Source organism: Gymnodraco acuticeps, unplaced genomic scaffold (assembly GCF_902827175.1).
Source record: "Gymnodraco acuticeps unplaced genomic scaffold, fGymAcu1.1, whole genome shotgun sequence".
NCBI classification, from domain to species: domain Eukaryota; kingdom Metazoa; phylum Chordata; class Actinopteri; order Perciformes; family Bathydraconidae; genus Gymnodraco; species Gymnodraco acuticeps.
The window spans coordinates 225,796-248,827 of NW_022990300.1; the positions used below are offsets into that span (position 1 = coordinate 225,796).

The 23,032-nt window shown below is 40.4% G+C and overlaps 1 protein-coding gene across 4 annotated transcripts in view; it reads right to left on the minus strand.

Annotated features, from left to right (window-relative positions):
• Positions 1-23,032, minus strand: part of LOC117550272 (extended synaptotagmin-2-like) — a 66,351-nt gene that overhangs the window by 41,531 nt on the left and 1,788 nt on the right. For all 4 annotated transcript variants that reach the window (XM_034222653.1, XM_034222652.1, XM_034222651.1 and 1 more), the window contains exons 2-6: positions 22,633-23,020; positions 8,316-8,357; positions 5,176-5,310; positions 2,598-2,674; positions 1,761-1,833 (exon numbers count right to left, since the gene is read on the minus strand). In XM_034222653.1, the coding sequence (XP_034078544.1) occupies positions 1,761-1,833; positions 2,598-2,674; positions 5,176-5,310; positions 8,316-8,357; positions 22,633-23,013 (708 nt within the window). In that variant the 5' untranslated portion in view covers positions 23,014-23,020. The remainder of the gene's footprint in view (positions 1-1,760; positions 1,834-2,597; positions 2,675-5,175; positions 5,311-8,315; positions 8,358-22,632; positions 23,021-23,032) is intronic.

The following is a 23,032-nucleotide window of genomic DNA, read 5'->3' on the forward strand; positions in this document are numbered from 1 at the left end:
TTAAAAGCAAATATTCACTGCGCTCACTTTCTCTGATCTCTGAACAGCAAATATGGCCTGATGCAGCGGAGAGGATAACAGCTCCTTTATCAGGCCTGTGTCAACACATTATGTAAAAGTGTTTCTGCAGAAGGCAAGAGGTCACACAGGGGTCAAAGAAAATGAGAGCTGCTGTCGATGATAACATCTGTCTGAAAGAGCTGATCAGATTTAGAGTTATACGCACTGTTTAAAAGAGGGGATGATGAGCTTTGTAATGATATCTGTGTTGCTTTCCTTCTCAAATCATAAAGGAAAATAAGTCACATAACTAGGGATGGGTACCGAGCCGCGGTACTAAACGGGCCCCGGGGCTGAATTATTAAAGACCGTGGTACCGTTAAGCTCCGACGTTATCGGCCTTTTTATCGGTACTGGAGACATTTAAAAAATATCTCATATGTATTATTGCTACATAAACATTATATTGCAGTTTTAGTGTCGCCAACTCCGTTTCTAATACGCAAAAAGACAAAACAATGCGTCTATGATTATTTAGTATTTTCGATCTTTCCAATCCAGACGAGAGATCTCTCCCCCGTCTGTGTGCGAGGGGGCGGGGCGGTTTACACACTGCTCTTTGAGCACCGGGAAAAGCGCTATATAAATAACATGTATTATATTACTACTTAGGGGTGCAACAACTAATCGACTTAATCGATTAAAATCGACGACCAAATGAGTTGCCAACTAATTCAGTCGTCGATTCGTTGGTGAACGAATGGTGCGCCGTTAAGCTCCAACGTTATCGGTCTTTTTATCGGTACTGGAGACATTTAAAACATATATGTCGTATGTATTATTGCTACACAAACATTATATCGCAGTCTTAGGCCGTATCTCATTTCTGGGATTTCCCCTCCTCGACTCCTATCCTCGTGTCTTAGTCCCACCCACAGGAGATGCGAGAGGAGGAGCCGAGGAGGGGAGCCGAGGAGAGAGGAGACGAGGAGGGGAAGCAGCAGGCGGTTAGAGAAATGAGAACTCCTCTCCTCTGAGCGGTCATTTTAAAGAGACGTCCAACGTGGGGTAATCTGGGATAATATGTTAATTTATTCAGTGTTTTTGTTTGTTTTAATGGCTGGATTGTTGTTATTTCTAAGCTGTACAGTATCAGGCAACTTAGAATTGATAATTGGATAATTGTCATTATATGGAAAACCAGTCTGAATGTCCGTCCATTTCTTTACCTATTTAGCCTCATAAATACATATGCATGTGCAGTTCAAGTTTAGAAGCATGCAAACTGAATTACTTTGAGTATTAATTTACTAGTTTTCTTTATTCTATTGTATTTTATGTTAAAGAAATTATTCCACAAACACAAATCTGACTACGGCTGCAACCAAGGAATATTTTCATCCTCACGTAATCAGTTGATTGTTCCTCTGATTTATTGATTGTTCATTTAAAATAGTTTTTAAAAAGTTGATTACAAGTGCAGGGATCCTAATTGTTGCTGTATGTGTTGCTTGTCTAACAAACATCAACCCTAAAGACCCGGTGCCTTGCTCAAGGGCACCAAAGCAGGGCAGGAGGTGAACTGGGACCTCTCCAAGTAGCAGTCCACACTCCATTTTTAGGTCTGGTCGGGGACTTGAACCGGCGACCCCACGGCTCACAGTCCAAGCCTCTACTGACTGAGCTACTGCCGGACCTGGCATTGACATTTTTTTTTTTTAATAGCACTTCACATGATATATTCCCGGCTGCAGTCCTACCTGAATACTCTTGATTCCCGCTCTGCAGTAGTACTTCTTGATGTCCACGTCAATCTCTGTATTCCCCACAAAACTGGAAAGATTAAAAATAGATTCAATGATGGTATTTGTGAGGGAAGGAAGAAGGAAATACAAATGTGAATTGTACATTCATGTCTTAATGGTTTGCATTTTTTCTCGACAAACTGAAGCAGAAACACTTGAATTTTTAAGTGAAAATGTTTGAGTGTTTTTCTACGGAAGACGATTCAAAAGGAGGACAAATTCTGACCAAAAGTGAAGATTTGTTTAGATTAAAGCGACCCAAATCCTCCTCCGTATTAATCTAAAACTTCAATGTCAACATATCCTAAGCAAAGACCAAAACAAAGCAAATATATACATAAACAGCTTAATTTTCAACAATTTGTCATTTAAATGGTAACTAGTAGTGGTGGATTAATGGATAGTGAGGTGGGCTGAAGATCGGAAAGGTTGTGAGTTCAAATTCCGCCTGGAACACCACCACTAGTGTGCCCTTGAGTAAGGCACTTAGCCCTTAGTTACTCCAGGGAGAATGTCCCTGTGATTGGTTATTGTAAGTCGCTTTGGATAAAAGCGTCAGCTAAATGAAATGTAATGTAAATAAGAGTAAAAAGTGCATTTGAGACTATTTGCACTACTTTGCTGATACATTGTTGTTATTTTTCTTTTCATGGGGATTGTTGACAATTGGTCAAATATGGAATATCAGAAGCCTTATCCTTTACAAAATAAAATGTATTTGGGTTAAAGTGTGTGTGTGTGTGTGTGTGTGTGTGTGTGTGTGTGTGTGTGTGTGTGTGTGTGTGTGTGTACCTGATCTGCAGATCCATGATGACCTGCCTCTTGTCCACATTCTCTGTGTAAACCTTCACCCCGTTCACTCTCAGCGGCTGCAGAAACACAGATAAAAACGTCTCAAAGTGAGTAAATCTCAAAGAAAATACCGGTTTGTTACCTCTAGTCTGAAATGTAAATAATAATGTAAAGAGTAAATAATGGTTTAGTATGTGGTTAAACCGTGAGGAACTTTAACATTTTGTTCTAAGACATAAAATACGTCAGTAAATACCACACTAGTTCATTTAAAAACAATGGTTTCTAACAAGTGTCTAAATGAGACGACTAAACGTCATCACGCCCAACATTAGCCACCTTTAGCTTAGTGGTGGTGACGTGAAGTCATGTGACCGTGCTGTAGTTCCTTTATAGCCCAACATTAGCCGCCTTTAGCTTAGCGGTGGTGACGTGAAGTCATGTGACCGTGCTGTAGTTCCTTTATAGCCAAACATTAGCCGTCTTTAGCTTAGCGGTGGTGACGTGAAGTCATGTGACCGTGCTGTAGTTCCTTTATAGCCCAACATTAGCCTCCTTTAGCTTAGCGGTGGTGACGTGAAGTCATGTGACCGTGCTGTAGTTCCTTTATAGCCCAACATTAGCCTCCTTTAGCTTAGCGGTGGTGACGTGAAGTCATGTGACCGTGCTGTAGTTCCTTTATAGCCCAACATTAGCCTCCTTTAGCTTAGCGGTGGTGACGTGAAGTCATGTGACCGTGCTGTAGTTCCTTTATAGCCCAACATTAGCCGCCTTTAGCTTAGCGGTGGTGACGTGAAGTCATGTGACTGTGCTGTTGTTCCTTTATAGCCCAACATTAGCCACATTTAGCTTAGCGGTGGTGACGTGAAGTCATGTGACCGTGCTGTAGTTCCTTTATAGCCCAACATTAGCCGCCTTTAGCATAGCGGTGGTGACTTGAAGTCATGTGACCGTGCTGTAGTTCCTTTATAGCCCAACATTAGCCGCCTTTAGCTTACCGGTGGTGACTTGAAGTCATGTGACCGTGCTATAGTTCCTTTATAGCCCAACATTAGCCACCTTTAGCTTAGCGGTGGTGACGTGAAGTCATGTGACCGTGCTGTCGTTCCTTTATAGGACAACATTAGACACCTTTAGCTTAGCGGTGGTGATGTGAAGTCATGTGACCGTGCTGTAGTTCCTTTATAGCCCAACATTAGCCGTCTTTAGCTTAGCGGTGGTGACGTGAAGTCATGTGACCGTGCTGTAGTTCCTTTATAGCCCAACATTAGCCAACTTTAGCTTAGCGGTGGTGACGTGAAGTCATGTGACCGTGCTGTAGTTCGTTTATAGCCCAACATTAGCCTCCTTTAGCTTAGCGGTGGTGATGTGAAGTCATGTGACCGTGCTGTAGTTCCTTTATAGCCCAACATTAGCCTCCTTTAGCTTAGCGGTGGTGATGTGAAGTCATGTGACCATGCTGTAGTTCCTTTATAGCCCAACATTGACTTCTTACGTCATAAATTGGTGTTAATATGTGGAGATTATCTTGCTGAACATAGCTCGTAAATATCATAAATGTGTGTTTGCCACAGAGATTATTTTCTGCAATAATCCAAAATCTAAAGGACAAATCCCATTGACTTTTGTAAAGGAAGCCCTTCAGATGCTAACAACCCTGAACCTCTGTATTATATTGTGGTAAACTTTGTCTCAGTGTCACCTTGTCACATTAGCCACATTTAGCTTAGCGGTGGTGACGTGAAGTCATGTGACCGTGCTGTAGTTCCTTTATAGCCCAACATTAGCCGCCTTTAGCATAGCGGTGGTGACTTGAAGTCATGTGACCGTGCTGTAGTTCCTTTATAGCCCAACATTAGCCGCCTTTAGCTTACCGGTGGTGACTTGAAGTCATGTGACCGTGCTATAGTTCCTTTATAGCCCAACATTAGCCACCTTTAGCTTAGCGGTGGTGATGTGAAGTCATGTGACCGTGCTGTCGTTCCTTTATAGGACAACATTAGACACCTTTAGCTTAGCGGTGGTGATGTGAAGTCATGTGACCGTGCTGTAGTTCCTTTATAGCCCAACATTAGCCGTCTTTAGCTTAGCGGTGGTGACGTGAAGTCATGTGACCGTGCTGTAGTTCCTTTATAGCCCAACATTAGCCAACTTTAGCTTAGCGGTGGTGACGTGAAGTCATGTGACCGTGCTGTAGTTCGTTTATAGCCCAACATTAGCCTCCTTTAGCTTAGCGGTGGTGATGTGAAGTCATGTGACCGTGTTGTAGTTCCTTTATAGCCCAACATTAGCCTCCTTTAGCTTAGCGGTGGTGATGTGAAGTCATGTGACCATGCTGTAGTTCCTTTATAGCCCAACATTGACTTCTTACGTCATAAATTGGTGTTAATATGTGGAGATTATCTTGCTGAACATAGCTCGTAAATATCATAAATGTGTGTTTGCCACAGAGATTATTTTCTGCAATAATCCAAAATCTAAAGGACAAATCCCATTGACTTTTGTAAAGGAAGCCCTTCAGATGCTAACAACCCTGAACCTCTGTATTATATTGTGGTAAACTTTGTCTCAGTGTCACCTTGTCGCCCAGGTCGATCTTGGTGAAGCAGAAGGTGCTGAGGTGAGGGTTTGCGGCCTTCACTGCCGGCTCGATGGTCTCTCTGAATAGCTTGTCCACAAACTGGCTGATGAACGGCCACATCTGCTTCACCGTCTGAAGAAGAAAGAGAGAGGAAGAAATTAATAATTAATCAACTCTAAATCCAACATGGTGGATGCACAGCTGGAGCTAAGACATGTTGTGGATTTCACATTCTTGGTGTCATTGTCAGTGTTTATAAAATCATTTTTCAACACCATTTTTTTTCTACACGCTTCGTTTAGGGTCTGGGCAATATGGAGAATAATCACAATTTCAAATGAAACACCTCAATATCGATATTGTAAGGTTGAATATTGGGGCTTTCACAACATATTTGAGTGGATTGATGATAATTAATCATAAGTTATTTAAAGATATTAGCTTAGCAGATAAAGGCAAATAATAATAGAACAAGTCGGTTAAGTTTAGAAATTGACAATCACTTCCTGTAAAGCAGCCTTTAAAACCAAGAAAATAAACATATGCAATACTTTCTTTATCTTAAATCTATGCGATATCTAGTCTTACGTCACGATATCAATATGTTTTATTCATACATTGCCCACGCTTAACTTCAACCCAAGTAAGAATTCCTTTGTTTTCTTTTAAAGGGTTCCTATTATGCGTTTATTTCCCTTTCCTGTAGTGTGTTATGTGTAGGAGGCGTGTGGCGCAGTGGACTAGTGCGTTGGTGTTGGGATCAGCAGGTCACAGGTTCAAACCCCACTGCAGTCAGCATGTCGTTGTGTCCCTGAGACACTTCACCCCAAATTGCTCCTGTGGGGATTGTCCACAGTATTGAGTGTGTAAGTCGCTTTGGATAAAAGCGTCTAACATGTAAATGGTGTGCAAAGGCTAAAATCCCAAAGTATGTTGCAATATAGGAATGGGGTTCGAACGAGAAACAGTAAATATGAGATGGACTTGTGGAATAGTAACCGATGTATAATCACTGCAAACTTTCTCACACAGTATATTTTGCAAGGAGAGTTTTATAGTAATATAATGGGAGTCATCTGTTACCGCAGCCAAGGCCACATTCGATCTCAAAGACATCCTCTGCTGCTCAGTGACCTAGAGGAGGAACTCTTACAGTCGAGACAACGGGAATGTGTGAGAGCAGGAATGTTCTCAGAGCCGATCGTCACCTGACTTGATGTCTTTGAGGAGCGGCTCTCAGCTGTTCAGGAAACAAGGGACTGAAGATCTGACTGAACACGAGCATTGTTTGTGGTTTTGTTTTGGTGCTTTAGTCCTGGAGGAAACCTCATTCCTTTAAATGTCAAATGTCTCCCAAAAAAGGACAACTTGCAAATAAATTGTAATTAAATATAAGGATTGTAACTTTGTTTAGTTGCCAATAGGGGTGTTGCAGTTAGGAGTATTAATAATATGTTTCTATAAAACAAATATGATAATATTGTGTTGACTGTAATTCAGCATTAATATATAAATACTACGAACACAACACTGTATTTATTGTCATTTAAATACTACATATTGTCATTTTTATAAATATTTGTATTCGATTGTATTTGATTGAATATTGAACATATGTATTGTTATTTTTATGTAAATATTGTTCTCTTACGATCTCTCTTATAAAGACATTGTACCTTATTTTCTTATGTTTATATACATATACATATTCCATTGTATTTTATTTCACATTCTTAGTTGAACTTACCATGTATTTATAAATATTTATATTTTATTTCATACATTTTTCATCCCATTTCATTCTTAAATGGAGCAACTGTCAAGAAACCCAATTTACCCCGAGATAAATTAAATATTCTCATTTAGATTGATTGTGTATTTGTTGTTTTATCACTTTTTATTGATCTTTTTGTGCAGCTATAGTTAGACTCTCTCTCCGCCAGCTACACACACATTTAGATTGTAATTCATTTGCAAAAAATAAGCCGATTTAACAAATGAGCAGGCTAATAATCAGGCTTTAAATCCCTCACGTTAGCTCACTTCAACTTCAGTAGATAAGCAGTAAGAACGGAAGAGGAGTCTTCACCTCCATGCAGAAAAACACTTTGCTTTAGAGGAGCATAAATCTTTAATTATTGCCCCTTAAAATCAGACTCTCTGCGTTTGTAAACAACCGTAAACCTGAAGAGCACTTTGTCCGATTCGGATATTAAAAAAGTGTTTTCCTGTTCATCGACACCCGTTAGCTTCTGACTGGAAGTGCACCTGGACATTTACACTAAGTGCTTCTTCATGACTCCCTTTCCTCTCAATTCAAATAGCTTTTTTAGCATAATGACATGCAGTATTGCTAAAGCATTGTACAAATAAGGACATATATAAATATAGTTTGAATAAAAACTGAATTAACGTGTTCACTTTACAAGAAACACAACCTTTTTTTGACCTTGAACTAAGTCATTCAAGTCACCCAGCCTCGTTCCTTTACCACATCATGTGAGGAAACGCGGAAAAGAACAACAGTTATGATATAGGTGACTTCTTGATTATTGTGCAGGATATAATATATCTATATATATCATATAAAGTAAAGAGATCTGGTGTAAATTGACCTGACACGGTTCTGCTTTTCAAATCTTCCCACAGTACGGTTTTACTAACTTTTACATTTTCAGTTAATTATTTCTTGATTCCAACTGCAGAATTGTTGAATAAATGGTTCCCAGACAGGTTGGAATTTAGGGCATTATGTGAGGAAGTGCAGCCCTCTCTCTCTTTGGGGAATGTTAGATCTGGTTCAGGGTCTAGCAGAGCTCCAGATTCAGAGCCTATTTATATACCTGTGTGCTAGCTAACAGGCTAACAGGCTAACAGGCCGAATGAAGAGCAAAGAGAGAGTGTGTGTGTGTGTGTGTGTGTGTGTGTGTGTGTGTGTGTGTGTGTGTGTGTGTGTGTGTGTGTGTGTGCCTGTCTTTCTGTGGCCTAGTTAGCATATATGTAAACTTGAGGTGGAATGGCATGCGTGTTATAAAACATATCACTGACATTATGAGGCGGACGTGTCTGTGAACAAGTACAGAAAGAGAGAAGCAGTGTGTGTGTGTGTGTGTGTGTGTGTGTGTGTGTGTGTGTACCTTATTCAGCCACTCCACTCTCTCCACATCTGGATAATGGACCTGGAAAAGAGACGGGAAGGAAAGAGTTAAAACTACGATTTAAATTCACACAGACGACATCATTTGTAGGTCAAATATTCTGTTGATTTCTGTTTGCTGGTTCCCCATTGATGCAGTAATGACATGTTGAGACTGCAGTGTTCAACATTGTGGGTTATTTAAACTGTGAAGGTTATTCAAGGTTGGATAAAGTGAAGCTGTGCCAGATGTGGCTGTGGTCCGTTCTCTGGCCGGCACCTGAACTCATTAGACTCGTGCATCTTCTGCAGAGTAAAAACAGAGCAATGCAAAGTAAACGGAGGAAAGAGTGACGAATGGGTGCAATAAAACAAGCAGCTGCAGAGGAACTATGTCCTCTATTAGGTTTGAGACAAAACTGGGGATAAAAAACTAACTATAACGTATGAGGAAACAAATGAGACTCGGGAAGAACAAAACATGTTTAAAAAAATAGCTTTTTTTACGCGACAAAGCAAGGGAACATTTCCTTAGAAAAACAATTGGAGCATTTCTTTCATGTAAGAGCAACAATGCCACGTCATTTGTTTTGCAGAGTGAAGAAGGACCAGGAGGTTTAAGAGTCAATCATTCCTGCGCTCCTTTGGCTCCTTCTTCAACAGCATTTCCTGTCAAACCTAGACACTGATAATCTCCTCAGTCTGAACTGTGAGGATGTCTCAAGAACAAATGTAGTTTGGAGTTATTCAAGGCAGCATCGAGTAAGAGTGTCAAATACTGTGATGGATCTCGCACAAATAGTATCACCTGCACTACCATGCGTTTCCCTTCTTTAGTATGTTTACACAACGTTGTTTTAAGTGTGTAATCATCTGCTTTATTGGTGTTTCTACAAGAGTTGGAAACGGCTTTATTCAGACACCTAATCTATCATTTAGATACAAAGAAAAGTGAGGAGGAGAAGAATGGCATTTTTTAAGACTTTCATTTCTGTCAGTAATTCAATTCAATTCAAAACCTTTATTTATCAGGTAAATCCCGTTGAGATCAATGATCTCTTTTTCAAGGGAGACCTGCAGCAGTAGGTTCCACATGAAGACATAAACAACAGAACAACAGAACAACAAAAGGACATCATACAGCAAAATGTACAGGGATTACAATTTACATATCTAACCACATGTACAGGTACCAACAGCATCTGATTGAGTAGCATCCAACCGAGCGTTAAAAACATGTAGTGGTACTAGCTTGGTAATGTTCCATTCTTTTTGCAGACTGTTCCATGTTAGTGGAGCTGCACATCTAAAAGCTTTCTTCCCTAAGACAGTCCGAGCACTTGGCACATTTAATAAAACCACAGCATGCGATCTCAGGCAATAAGTACTTTCAATTCGCCGAGAGATCAGGGAGCAGATATAAGATGGTAGTTTATCCAACATGGCTTTGTAAATGAGAAAGTACCAGTGACTAAGCCTCCGTACAGTAAGTGATGGCATAACCACCTTGGTATACACGGCAGTGATGCGTGAGTGCTTTACAATGTGTCAAAAATCTCATTATTGGGACACAACAAAGTCACCGGGCTTGATCTATTTATCTATTATTCCCCGATGGTTAGCAACAGTGCTAACCCTACCTTTCTTTCCTGTTTAGTCCAGCTTGTTAGCGACATTTTTGTGCACCTGACACAAAAACAGGAACCTGTTAGTATTTAAATCTGCACACCTGTTGATGCTAAGCTTCCCATTTCTGTTTCCAATCATCACAAATGGTGTCTAATATGATTGAACTGTTGCGCAGAGATATATGTATCCATTGCTGCCCGTACTGTTGAACACTCAGCTATATTTCCATGCGATCTAATGGACCGAGGATATCATATAACAAATGGGAATGCTGAACGACGAAAGACATTTCCGGAAACACAGCCCCTCCCACACTTTAGGTTACAGTGTGTTTAAAAGAAGGACTCACACTCCAACTATGTCACAGCTGTTTGGAAATCCTATCCTCCCTTTGCAGACACACCCCCAAAAACAATGCATGTGTGTGAGAGAGAGAGAAGGGTGTGGACAGCATGGATAATTATGTTTAGAATTGCTGGAATTTATTGTTTTAAACCGGCAAATTAAAGATTGTACAGCTCTGCCGTGTCAATGCGTGTCGACTAAGAATCCAACTCGGCTTCCGACAACAACAACAACAACAACAACAAACAGAACACGTGCTCTTCAAACTGCAGAAGGCGCTGAAAGGTGCAGAAACCGGAGGGCTTAGTGACGAGAGGGTTGCTCCGCACTGACGTCTATATTTAGAGAGAAAGAGATATGAGAGGAATCGGTGGAGGACATCTGAGTCTATTGTGCTGAGGGTGCAAAGACATGACTAGATGTTTTATAGATTAAGAGTCATTGTAGAGCCTTCAAAAGTGATTATTTCGATGACTTCAACTCCTTCCTGCGTACCTTTGCTGGTATATCTCACTGATACCCTAATGTGGATTCATGTTTAAGCAGATTTCTTACCTTTTAACGGGCAGAAACAAAACAAAACTCATATCATCAATTATTAAACAGGGACTAATTATAAAGCAATAGGTTTGTTTTCAATTCATTGTAGGGCTCGCAAAAGCGATTAGATAACTGGAACTCCTCCCTGCATACCTTTGCTTTCATGTTATTGACGTCCTAATTTAGACGACGTTCAGGCACAGTTTTGCCAATTAAATGGTAGAAAAACCACAAAACTTAGCAGGCATTATAAAGTCATATCCATAATGTGGAAGAAGATCTTATTTACGCTGAGCCGAGTAAAAGTTATTCATCTTTTAATAATAATTCACCATAGAATCAAGTATTTGTACATAAGTACTACTTGTTTGTTTGTGTGTCTGTCCTTATATCATGTGAAGCCGCCTGGGGGCTCTTGAAAGGCAATATCAAAATGTAATCTATTATTATGAATATTATAGTATTTGAGTAAATGTACTTTATTACTTCCCAACACTGTCGGAGAATGACAAATATTCCGTCTTGCCGTCATTTGACGCCCTTATTCAGCTCGGAACGCCCTGAACTCGAGCCGAGGGCGTCCAAAAAAAAACAATTATTCCAGAGAAGATCGAGTTTTTATAGCTTGAAATGACGAAAAGGAAAAAGGACAAGGACATCCCTCTGTTGGAGGAGCAAAGGAGTCTGGTGGGATTATTTTCGCTGCCAGTAAATCGTGTTCCTGTGACGGAAAGTGTACTGTCGGCGAGTATCTCTAGATACTGTAAAGAGATAGTATCTATAACTTAAGGGACGGCTCAATTCAAAATGTAAGTCACCCAAGCTAGAGTATAACTGATATTAATTAAACCTTGTAAGCAGGAACAGTTCATTACCTTCATACATCTAGTGTGCCAAATGTCTAACACTTGACCCTGGAAATTACTAGAACTTATGACGCATAAGTGGGCGAGGTTAAATCTCAACTGTGTTGGAAAACAATAGACGCGGCCAGATGGCATCCTTACCAACTCAACTGGCTTCTTTCTACCCTCCTGGATGACTGTACTTCTTAACTTATCCCTAAGAGGGATTCCAGCCAGGAAAAGGAAACCCATTATTGCCCCTTGTATCCTTGATCTCGTTCTTTCCGTCATCTTTCATGACCATATGTGAGAGTAGGAACGAAGTAGTTCTAGAATAAAGCAATATATTTCACATAGAACCCTCCTAAATCTTTCTGATTTGACTGTCTTTTCCTGGAACTAAAATGACTGCAGAACGAGGTGCTGTTGTGACATGCAGAGGAATAATGCAATCTTATTTTTTAAACGTTGACAACAGTCAATGTGGCTTGTCAGCGTAAAATCTGAGCATACTCATTTACAGCAGGATTCTCTCCAAGAATTCTTGGCGAGAGAAAGGTATCATCGATCATCGTGCAAACTGCTTATTCTGGTGGAATACATGGGCGGCATCTTGTTCCCTTATCAGCCAGAAGTGCTTCTTTATAAGTGCTGAAAACAGAGTATCTTAAGCCAAATTAAAGTTTTTAAGATTCTCTAAATCAATATCCCCAAGCTGGAAATGTTCTCTGTTAGGGAATAATTTGCTTAGGTATTCAACCTTCGACACAGTTCATCATGTTCTCCTCTCACTGTCTCCTTTCCAATGGCATAGGTCTACGGCCGTGGGTATTGCTGCTATCTCTCGTAAGGAGGAGCAGCTTGGGCGCATTGTTGTTGCCAGTCTATGACAGAGCACAAGCCGCCATGAGGTAGTTTACTGTTCAGGGACGTAGGTTCCCTGGCGCACATTCTTTTCTATGGACGAGAGCTTTAGTTAGATTCAGGGTCCATAATTGTTAATAAAAGAATGTTGATTATTACACTCTGAACTAGTTAAAACCTCGAGCTACAGAAAGAGTTCTTCAGAATTGGTTTGGAAACCGCTGTGTCAACTCGTGACACACCACATGTTTTGTCAATTCTCCGGCCGAAACTCAAAATAAACCATCAGTGTTTGCCGTCAAAGCTCCAGCTCTCCTCGTGACTCTCTTACCCCTTTCACACCAAGGCTTTTCCCGTTCTAGCTCCGTGCTAGAGCTTTTCTGGTTCAGAACCGGTTCTTCGGTTCAGCTCCCGCTCTGTTCACACCGCTCAGAGCCCGACTGGTGCTGCGTCATTGCGTCATCGTTTGCGTCATGACGTAACCGTTTGCGTGCCTGCTTCATAAAGCCAAATCGCGCGGAAACCCCTCACATCCACAACAACAATGGCCGATCGTATTGAAGCGCGACTGGTTTTGCTCTGTCGAAACGAAATGGAAGAAATGGGACGACTTTACTACCAACTTTACAGTCGTTACATGCTACATTCAAAAGTTATTACACAGTTACACAGTGGGCCAAAATAAAAAAATGAGTACTAGTCGAGGGCCGGACTGGTTCAAAGTTTATTGCAAAACGTATTGAAATGAACTTCTTGCACATATTAAACCTGGAACTAACAAAGCTTAAATTATTGCCTATAAAAACTACATTACACAGGGTTAGGCTTTTTGTTATTGTTAGAGGTTGATCTCGCCCCCGCCTCCGACGTAAGCGTGACGTATGTGGTGCTTTCTTTAGACCGACAACTTTTTGGTGCTTGAAACGAACCGGATTCCGCTGCGGTGAGAACAGGAAAAACCGGTGCTTTTCAAGCTCCAGCGCCGAACCGGCCCTGGAACCGCGTTGGTGTGAAAGGGGTATCTGAGTCCTGGCTCTCCATTGCTGCAGAAGTTTCCTCCACATTCTCCAGTTTTCACGTTTTAGGAAAATCACTACAGTTTCCATCAAGGGTGCAAAATCAGGGTTAGGGTTAAACATAGCTTTTTATTTGATATCTTACATCTTGCAGTAAACTGGGAAGATATTTACATTTGAGGTCGGCCTAACATGTCTCTTTTTAAACCTAAAAGTAAAAGGTTTTCCTTAACGATGTATAGATTTAAGATGAGGGAGACTGCTATGTTTTAAGTGACTTCTTCCTGTCTCTTCTGCCAGTTCCTGCTTTACAGGTAATAACATTTTACAATGCATTTACTAAAACATGCAAAGCCTTTCAATAGGAAGGAGTGGAGAGAGAACAACTAGTTGCTCCAGCTGTGAGTGCGTGAAGTAGAAATGTCTTGTCTCTGCATCAGAACATTGGATTTCTATTTCAAACATTGAGTATAAGAAGTGACATACATGTAAGGCACTTTGGGGGTTATTACATGGAGCTAGAATAAGCCTTTTTATCCTCATTTGTAGCGATCTGTACCAACAAATGTGGATTCAAACGCCCCCACACTTTAACCTTAACAACTGTTTTAAATCCAATGTGTTGGAGGCGAGTGTTTTAAGAGAAAAACCATTAAAACCATTCACAGACTGGAGGTGAAAGCAGGGCAGAGCAGCACGGGGCTTGTTCTGTTTCGAAAATAGAAATGTCTTTGGAGGTTTTGGATCTATATCAGAACATTGGATTTACTTTAAAACTTTGAGTACAAGGAGCGACTTTCATTTAAGGCAGTTTGGGGGGGATAACATGGTTATTATATTCATTTAAAGTCAAGATTGTAGCTAAAATATGCCTTTTCATCCTTATTCGTAGTGTGAAAAGGGCAACGATCTGTACCCAGACATTAGATTGAAACGCCCCCACACGTTAACCTTAAGAACTGTTTTAAATCCAATGTGTTGGAGGCGAGTGTTTTAAGAGAAAAACCATTGAAACCATTCACAGACTGGAGGTGAAAGCAGGGCAGAGCAGCACAAGGCTTGCTCTGTTTCTCCACATTGTTTCCATTCTCCAGTGTGGAGCAGAGCCCAGCCCTTTGGCACATCAGAAGAAGAAACCCCACCCAGAACATGTCATCCGAGAGCAGAGGAGGAGGAGGAGGAGGAGGAGGAGGAGGAGGAGGAGGAGGAGGAGGAGGAGGAGGAGGAGGAGGAGGAGGAGGAGGAGGAGGAGGAGATTCAAAAGGCAGATGGAAGAGTCGGACTGGTTGCAACTACATTGTTTTTAAATGTGCCATCGAGGGAAGAGGGCTGGAGGAGTTTGACTGATCCTTTCCAGCAACACCCACCTTTATGTTCACAGTTACACACACTGGCATACCTCATCTGAAGGGTGCCAAACCTAGAAACTAACAGCATCACGCTCCAGATTTCACACTGATTTGTTCTGCAGTTTATATTAGATTACATGATATGTATTTAGCTGATGCTTGTATCTAAAAAGGGACTTACAATAAGGCTATTCAACACATACAGAAACAAACGATTACAAAAAGCAATAATTGAATTTCTGGAGTACATTTGCTTTAAATAAGTCATCAGTCAAATCTTTCTAAATGCTACAGTATGTACATCATTTAGATTTATTTTATTAAAAATATTCGTATTTATTTTTATATATTATTATGTTCTTATTTTTATTCTTTAATTATTAGCATTTTTTTTATATATATATTTTTTTATTTGCAAAGGTGCTGATATTTATAATTGTTTTAACTTTACTCAAAAGGTCAATTTAATAGATTTTTCTGAGCTTTCTTATAGATTTCATCTCATCAAAGAATGGAACTTGTTCTTGTGTTAAAAGCTTAGAAAAAGCCAAATAAACACAATAGATCATTGAAGTACTTATCCTATTCTTTAATTGGTGAATTAGTGGATCACCTAATGTTTAAATGATGATGGCTTAACTGTTAATTATCAAGAAAACTTTGAGTGTTATTTAAGGCTGTTTTCTAACGAGTTGACATCATCACTTTAATCTCTAGATTAGTTGATGTATCTTTAATATTAACGACTTATTGGTGTTAATATTGTTATCAATGAAGCAGCCATTGATCAGTGTTTTGACCACCAACCAGCGTTTCCGCCAGGGGGCGTCTTGCCGTCATTTGATCATCCAAAAATATTAATAATTCGAGAGAAGATCGAGAGTTTTTATCGCTTGAAAAAAGGAAAAAGGACATCCCGCTGTTGGAGGGGCAAAGGAGTCTGGTGGGATTATTTTCGGAGTATTGAAGATCGTTTCCCCGACATCAGCGGTGCCTACAGGACAACACGGAGCGGTGCTAGTGGAGCACGCGCGTGAGACACGACATACTGATATACACCTGAACATCAGCAGGAGAGGACTCTTTAAAGTAGAGTCACTACATACTGATATACACCTGAACATCAGCAGGAGAGGACTCTTTAAAGTAGAGACACTACATACTGATATACACCTGAACATCAGCAGGAGAGGACTCTTTAAAGTAGAGACACTACATACTGATATACACCTGAACATCAGCAGGAGAGGACTCTTTAAAGTAGAGACACTACATACTGATACACACCTGAACATCAGCTGGAGAGGACTCTTTAAAGTAGAGACACTACATACTGATATACACCTGAACATCAGCAGGAGAGGACTCTTTAAAGTAGAGACATTTGCATAATATGGCCCTTTAAAGGTTGTCATGTTTCTTCGTTTGTCCAGTGATGGTCCTGACCCATGGTTGCCACAGTCCCCGTTTAGACTCTGCAATATAACTTTAAATACTCCTGAACACCAGCGGGGCAACAACAACCGAAATAAAGCCTTTATAGATGCTGCTTGTGTCGGACAGCAGCGATAAAACTGCACCATTACCTCAGGCATTCTCAGCCTGTTGACTCTGAGCTGCTGCCCACACTGACTCATTCTCTGCATATTTCCTGAAAGAGCGAGAGAAGAAGAAGAAGAAGAAGAAGTCTGGCTCTCCACCAAAAGTCCATAATTTAGGGATCATTGACTTTACATACAGAGTGAGTAGGTGGCTCTATTCAGCGTATTGCATTGTATTCATTGTGTGTGCAACTGGGGTGGAAATAAAGAGGTTTAAAAAGGACATTAAAATTCACTGAAACCCCTAGATAAATTAAGTTGTTGGTAGAGCCGCGCGGTTAATCAAAATGTAAGCAAATTCGAATAGTGGGCTAGTGCAATATCTAAATTGAATTTGACTTATTCTCTGCATTTAAAAAAGGTAATCTACAGAATCCTTGTTTGGTAAATATCCCCATTTTTCAACGATAATATGGATCAAAAAGTCGTTCACTCAAATATCGCAATTAGGGGAAAGTGGGAGATTGTTGTGGAAACAAAACCTTCCACAACTGGCTTGAATTGCATGACAGGAAAATAGAAATGTTTCATCTATTAGAAAACAAACAAAGAGAAAGACGGTAGAAACAAATTACCGCTTTACTTTTGTGCTTAAACTTTAACGAATCAAATTGTATTCATTTGGCAGAAACATTTGCAGCTGAAAACTCGTGTCAAAAGTAAAATAATTCAAATATATCTTGTATTTACTCATGAAAGTGTAGAGTGTTGTTGTACACACTCAGACTATGTTTTTAAATGTTTAACATTGGGCCCTGGAAATGACTAGATTTGTGGACTATTTTCTGTGATGTCATAGCCTTGATGACACAAAGCCTAAGGAGGTAACAATTACCTCACTCCATTGAAAATACCTCTTGGTATCGGGGCGTATAATCCTTAGAAATTACAATGAAAAGCTCTTTTGTTTAAGCAGATTACTAAAGTATGAACAGCCACTTTGGCAGGACATTAACCACAAATGAGAAATGCATAGGGACCTTCAGTTTAAAGAACTTCAGAGCAGAACAGTTAGAGAAAGTGTTCTAGATTGGATGGAATTCGTCACATTAAATTAGATTAAAATAAATGAGTTGTTTGATTTATCACTTAATCATTCAATGGAAATGTTTTGTTGGAGATTAGGTTTTTAAATGCGAGAATTTCGGAGTATTGGACAAAAACTTAAAGACTTCAACCTGCACACTGGGAAGTTGCGATTGGCAATTTGAATGTATTTGTTAACATAATTTTACCAACGAGTAATCTGCCAGTAACACAAACTGGCTCCTAACTACGATTATTTCACGCTGACTCAACGACTTCTATTGCTTCTAATCATTGGGTTCTGAGGTCAGTGTGATAGAGGTGAAACATATAGAGTATCTTCTCCTGTATTAAGGACAGATTGACGGCGTCTGAGTGTCTTTCAGGGGTCAAAGTTCACAGCTGATTGGTAATCAGTAGGACACGTTAATCCTTCAGATGTACTTTCACTCGCTTGTCTGTCAGTTTTCCTTTAATCAGGCAAAAACAATGAGCTGTCGATCACCATTGTTTGGTTTACATTCAAACGTCATTGGTCACGTTGATGTGGGTTAAAACATGTTTGACTAAAAGATAAGCTAGCTAACTCCTAAAACAACAAAAAAGACAGCTGCTCTACCAACACTGTCTCTTCCTTATTCTACTTTGTAGACAAAAACATAGCTGATCGTTTTGTATTGGGCCCAGGCTTTAGATTGGTGCAGGAATGAGTCCTAAACCTAGATTAGTCAGCATTTAAGCACTTACAAGTTCCCTCGAACTGGTAAGATGACTTAAATAAGGTCTGTGGTTAATATAAGCCGAAGATAATTTAATGTTTTTGTTCTAAAATACATCAGTAAAAACCCCACTGGTGAAATTTAAAACAGCGGTTGCTAACAAGTGTCTAAATTAGTCAACTAAATGTCATCAAACCCAACATTAGCCACCTTTAGCTTAGCGGTGGTGACGTGAAGTCATGTGACCGAGCTGTAGTTCCTTTATAGCCCAACATTAGCCACCTTTAGCTTAGCGGTGGTGACGTGAAGTCATGTGACCGTGCTGTAGTTCCTTTATAGCCCAACATTAGCCACCTTTAGCTTAGCGGTGGTGAAGTGAAGTCATGTGACCGTGCTGTAGTTCCTTTATAGCCCAACATTAGCCACCTTTAGCTTAGCGGTGGTGACGTGAAGTCATGTGACCGTGCTGTAGTTCCTTTATAGCCCAACATTAGCCACCTTTAGCTTAGCGGTGGTGACGTGAAGTCATGTGACCGTGCTGTAGTTCCTTTATAGCCCAACATTAGCCACCTTTAGCTTAGCGGTGGTGACGTGAAGTCATGTGACCGTGCTGTAGTTCCTTTATAGCCCAACATTAGCCACCTTTAGCTTAGCAGTGGTGACGTGAAGTCATGTGACCGTGCTGTAGTTCCTTTATAGCATAACGCTTTTTACTTCAGAAATCATAATGTGGTGTTAATATTTGGAGATTATCCTGCTGAACAAAACGTGTAAGCATCATAAAAGTTTTTTTGACACAGACCTTATATTCTGCAATTTGATCGAAAACCAATGGAAAAAACAAAGACTAAACGTCATCACGCCGAACATTATCCGCCTCAAGGTAAGCAGTGGTGATGTGTCATGTGACCGTGCTGTAGTTTCTTTATAGCCCAACATTAGCCGCCTTTAGCTTAGCGGTGGTGACGTGAAGTCATGTGACCGAGCTGTAGTTCCTTTATAGCCCAACATTAGCCACCTTTAGCTTAGCGGTGGTGACGTGAAGTCATGTGACTGTGCTGTAATTCCTTTATAGCCCAACATTAGCCGCCTTTAGCTTAGCGGTGAGGACGTGAAGTCATGTGACCGTGCTGTAGTTTCTTTATAGCCCAACATTAGCCGCCTTTAGCTTAGCGTGGTGACGTGAAGTCATGTGACCATGCTGTAGTTCCTTTATAGCCCAACATTAGCCACCTTTAGCTTAACGGTGGTGACGTGAAGTCATGTGACCGTGCTGTAGTTCCTTTATTGCCCAACATTAGCCTCCTTTAGCTTAGCGGTGGTGACGTGAAGTCATGTGACCGTGCTGTAGTTCCTTTATAGCCCAACATTAGCCTCCTTTAGCTTAGCGGTGGTGACGTGAAGTCATGCGACCGTGCTGTAGTTCCTTTATAGCATAACGTTAGCTTTTTACTTCAGAAATCATAATGTGGTGTTAATATTTGGAGATTATCCTGCTGAACAAAACGTGTAAGCATCATAAGCGTTTTTTTGGACACAGACCTTATATTCTGCAATTTGATCGAAAACCAATGGAAAAAACAAAGACTAAACGTCATCACGCCGAACATTATCCGCCTCAAGGTAAGCAGTGGTGATGTGTCATGTGACCGTGATGTAGTTTGTTTATAGCCAAGTTTAGCATTTTACTTCTGGAGATTGCATTTACACTTCAACAATCACAAAGTGGTGTTAATATGTGGAGATTATCCTGCTGAACAAAACATATCAGTATCAGAAACATATATTCAAAAACCCAATGGAAAATCCCATTGTGTTTTAATGGAGGGAGCCCTTGTGTTATGGTCAGCCTACAAAAACACGTCATCACTGCACCACTCTATTGCTGAGCCCTGTGTTTCTCAAGGTCTGTGTGATAATGGATGTGTTGATGGGATGCTTTGTGGCTGGGTTGGAGTCCCGCTGGCAGCCTGCCATCCACTCAGCCTCCCACAGTTGTTCCAGCATCATCAGCCATAAACCAAAATATTATGGCAGACTGGGAACCTCTTTATTACCGAGGCACTGTCTAAATCTCTCAAGTCACTGAAAGGGTCTGGTATGAAACGCTTCATAATTACAATAAAAAAATAGACCACATAAAATATGATGGTGTGAGTTGTTGGTAATATTGATTCAACTACACATTTTGTTGACATAATTGTTGACACTATTAAATGAATATGGACCAACACCAGCAATAGTCAAAAGGAAAACTAAGACTAACTGGGAAAGTAAGGTCACTTTAAAATGCTCCAATTCACTGCTTTTAAAAAGGTGCCACTTTTACAAATAACGGATTATGGTACCAAGGTCAACATAATACTTGTATATAAATAAACTTGTTTTTAGAGTAGTAATAACAAAATCCATATACTTAATAGCGGCTTTATTATGTTGATTAAACTGTTCTATTACATTTGCTAAAACAAATATTTGTAGTCCTAAAAATATCAGCCTTTTTTCAAAATGCAAATTTGTGCAGCGAAAAGATCCAATATCCAATCAGACCATTGGTTTTGTAAAGGTAAAATACACAATATTACGTTTCTATCATGCATGCAGAGATAGGTCGAACACACAACCAATCAAAATGAAAACAATTTGTCCTGAATTCTGTGTTATCGTCTGGCCTTCACTAGAAAAAGGAAGATCAGAGATTGGTCAGGTCAATTTGACTTTATGGCCCTACAGAATAACACAATTTGAAAACTACTTAAGTGTTATGCGTATTTAACGAGGCTTGGAAATCATAAATGGAACAATTACTGAACTAAAGTCTTCTATCTATTGCCATGCTCTAAAAAAAAAGGCTTTGGGAAAAACATTGTACTCTCAGCCAACACGGCCCGAAAGAGATCATTTGCAAAGTAAGCTCTGACAAGCAAATGTTACTGGCTCACTGCGACTCCTCTCCATTCCTTCTTGCACTTTGGGAACTAACATTTTTTGCAGGATAAGCTTGCACATGTTGAGACGGAGAACGGCAGCTATGTTGTAGCCGTGAAGCAAGTCGACCTCCTATTCCTTCACACAGCTTTCTAAATGTGTCACAGGGAACCACGCCAAGGGGGAAGAACACGGAAAGTGAAAATTAAAAAACAGGTTTGATGGCTCTCCTGCTTTTACCAGTGCCAGCGTCGGGCACCCTATGGTGCCATGTGTTAATTATTCATTGCAGACTCCCAACACCTTCGGGTGCCTCTGACGATGGAAATGCTAAAAAACTGATTAGTTCATAGAACTGATGGGGAGCTTGTGTGCAAAATGGGTGACCTTTACGGAGGCTATTAATGAGACCATCATTAAGGAGCAACCACATTTGTTTGGTCCTGTAGATTCAAATGAAGTCAGAGATGAATGATGCATGTTTTTATCCCTGATTGCCAACATATTGGTCTTTGTAGGTTAAACACCAGGAAATATTATCCAAAGACAAGAAATTAAGTTGGTAATTTATCGTTTCATATTGCTGGCCATTCGGGAGCAGCCAACTGCCAAAAACTGTTAATTATTCTCTATTTGTTGCAAGCTTAACTCCCCCAAAACTGCTTTTTCAGTGTGTTAGTCAACAACAAGCCTCATGAGTTTAATTAAGTCCAGCTAAATAATCCAGTTTCAACACATTTTCGAAAGGCTAGCGAAAGGCTAACAAACCCAAACAAGGAAATGACAAGGTACTTGTCTCGTCCTTTGATTTCTTTAAATGTGGAAACATACTCAAGAAATCTGTTTTTCTCAAACTAAGAAAGTAGGATAGTGCTATCCAAGGTTTTCCCTAAGAGAAAAATACACGTATTTCATTTGAGTGAAGACTAACTAGTTTAATTTTGGTTGTGGCAGGTTATCCCTATCAGCCAGTTTGGCAGGTGAACACTCAATGTTGACATCCCCATCATGCAGGGTGGAAGAATTCCCAAGGGAGGGGTGAAGCCTGAAACAACACTGGAAATCAAATCAAATCAAGTTTTATTTATATAGCACATTTATAAACGATTTTTGGTGGAGCCAAAGTGCTGTACATAAAATAAAAATAGCCTACAGTAGAGACACTTTACAGCAAATACAACAGCACAGATTGTTCAGAATATCAGTATGAGAAAAACGACACCCTCTGTCCTTAGACCCTCTGTCCTTAGACCCTCACATCGTACAAGGAAACACTTCTAGAGAAAACCCACAGTTTAAGGGGAACAAATGGGAGAAACCTCAGGGAGAGCAACAGAGGAGGGATCCCTCTCCCAGGACGGACAGACGTGCAATAGATGCCGTGTGTAAATCGAAGAGATAATACATTTTACAGCATATAGACCGAATGTTAGGAAATGCATGTGTCTAGACTTACCCATGGTGGTAGATCCGAAGTAGGCACACTCTGCTTCAATACTTTATCCTCATGGTCCAGGTATGCTAAGGCTCGGTTTATCCTGTAGTCCTTAGTGCCATGGTTTTTCCTCCAATAGAACAACATGGCGAGTCCAATGAGAACCCAACTAAAGCTGAACTCAAAGTATCCCATGACGTAGATGGGCAAGATGATGGCGAAAGTCTTGACGAATGTAATCCACATTTGTGTGACATCAGTCAGAGAAGACTGAGGCCCGTCGTCCAGGTCTTCTGGGGACAGTGGCGGACCGATTTTGGAGCTTGTTGGGCTGCTTGGTGCTGCAATGGGTCCTTTCGCCTTGGCTCCTGGGGCTGAAGAACCCTCCATCCTGTTAGTCATTTCACCACTGGAACGACAT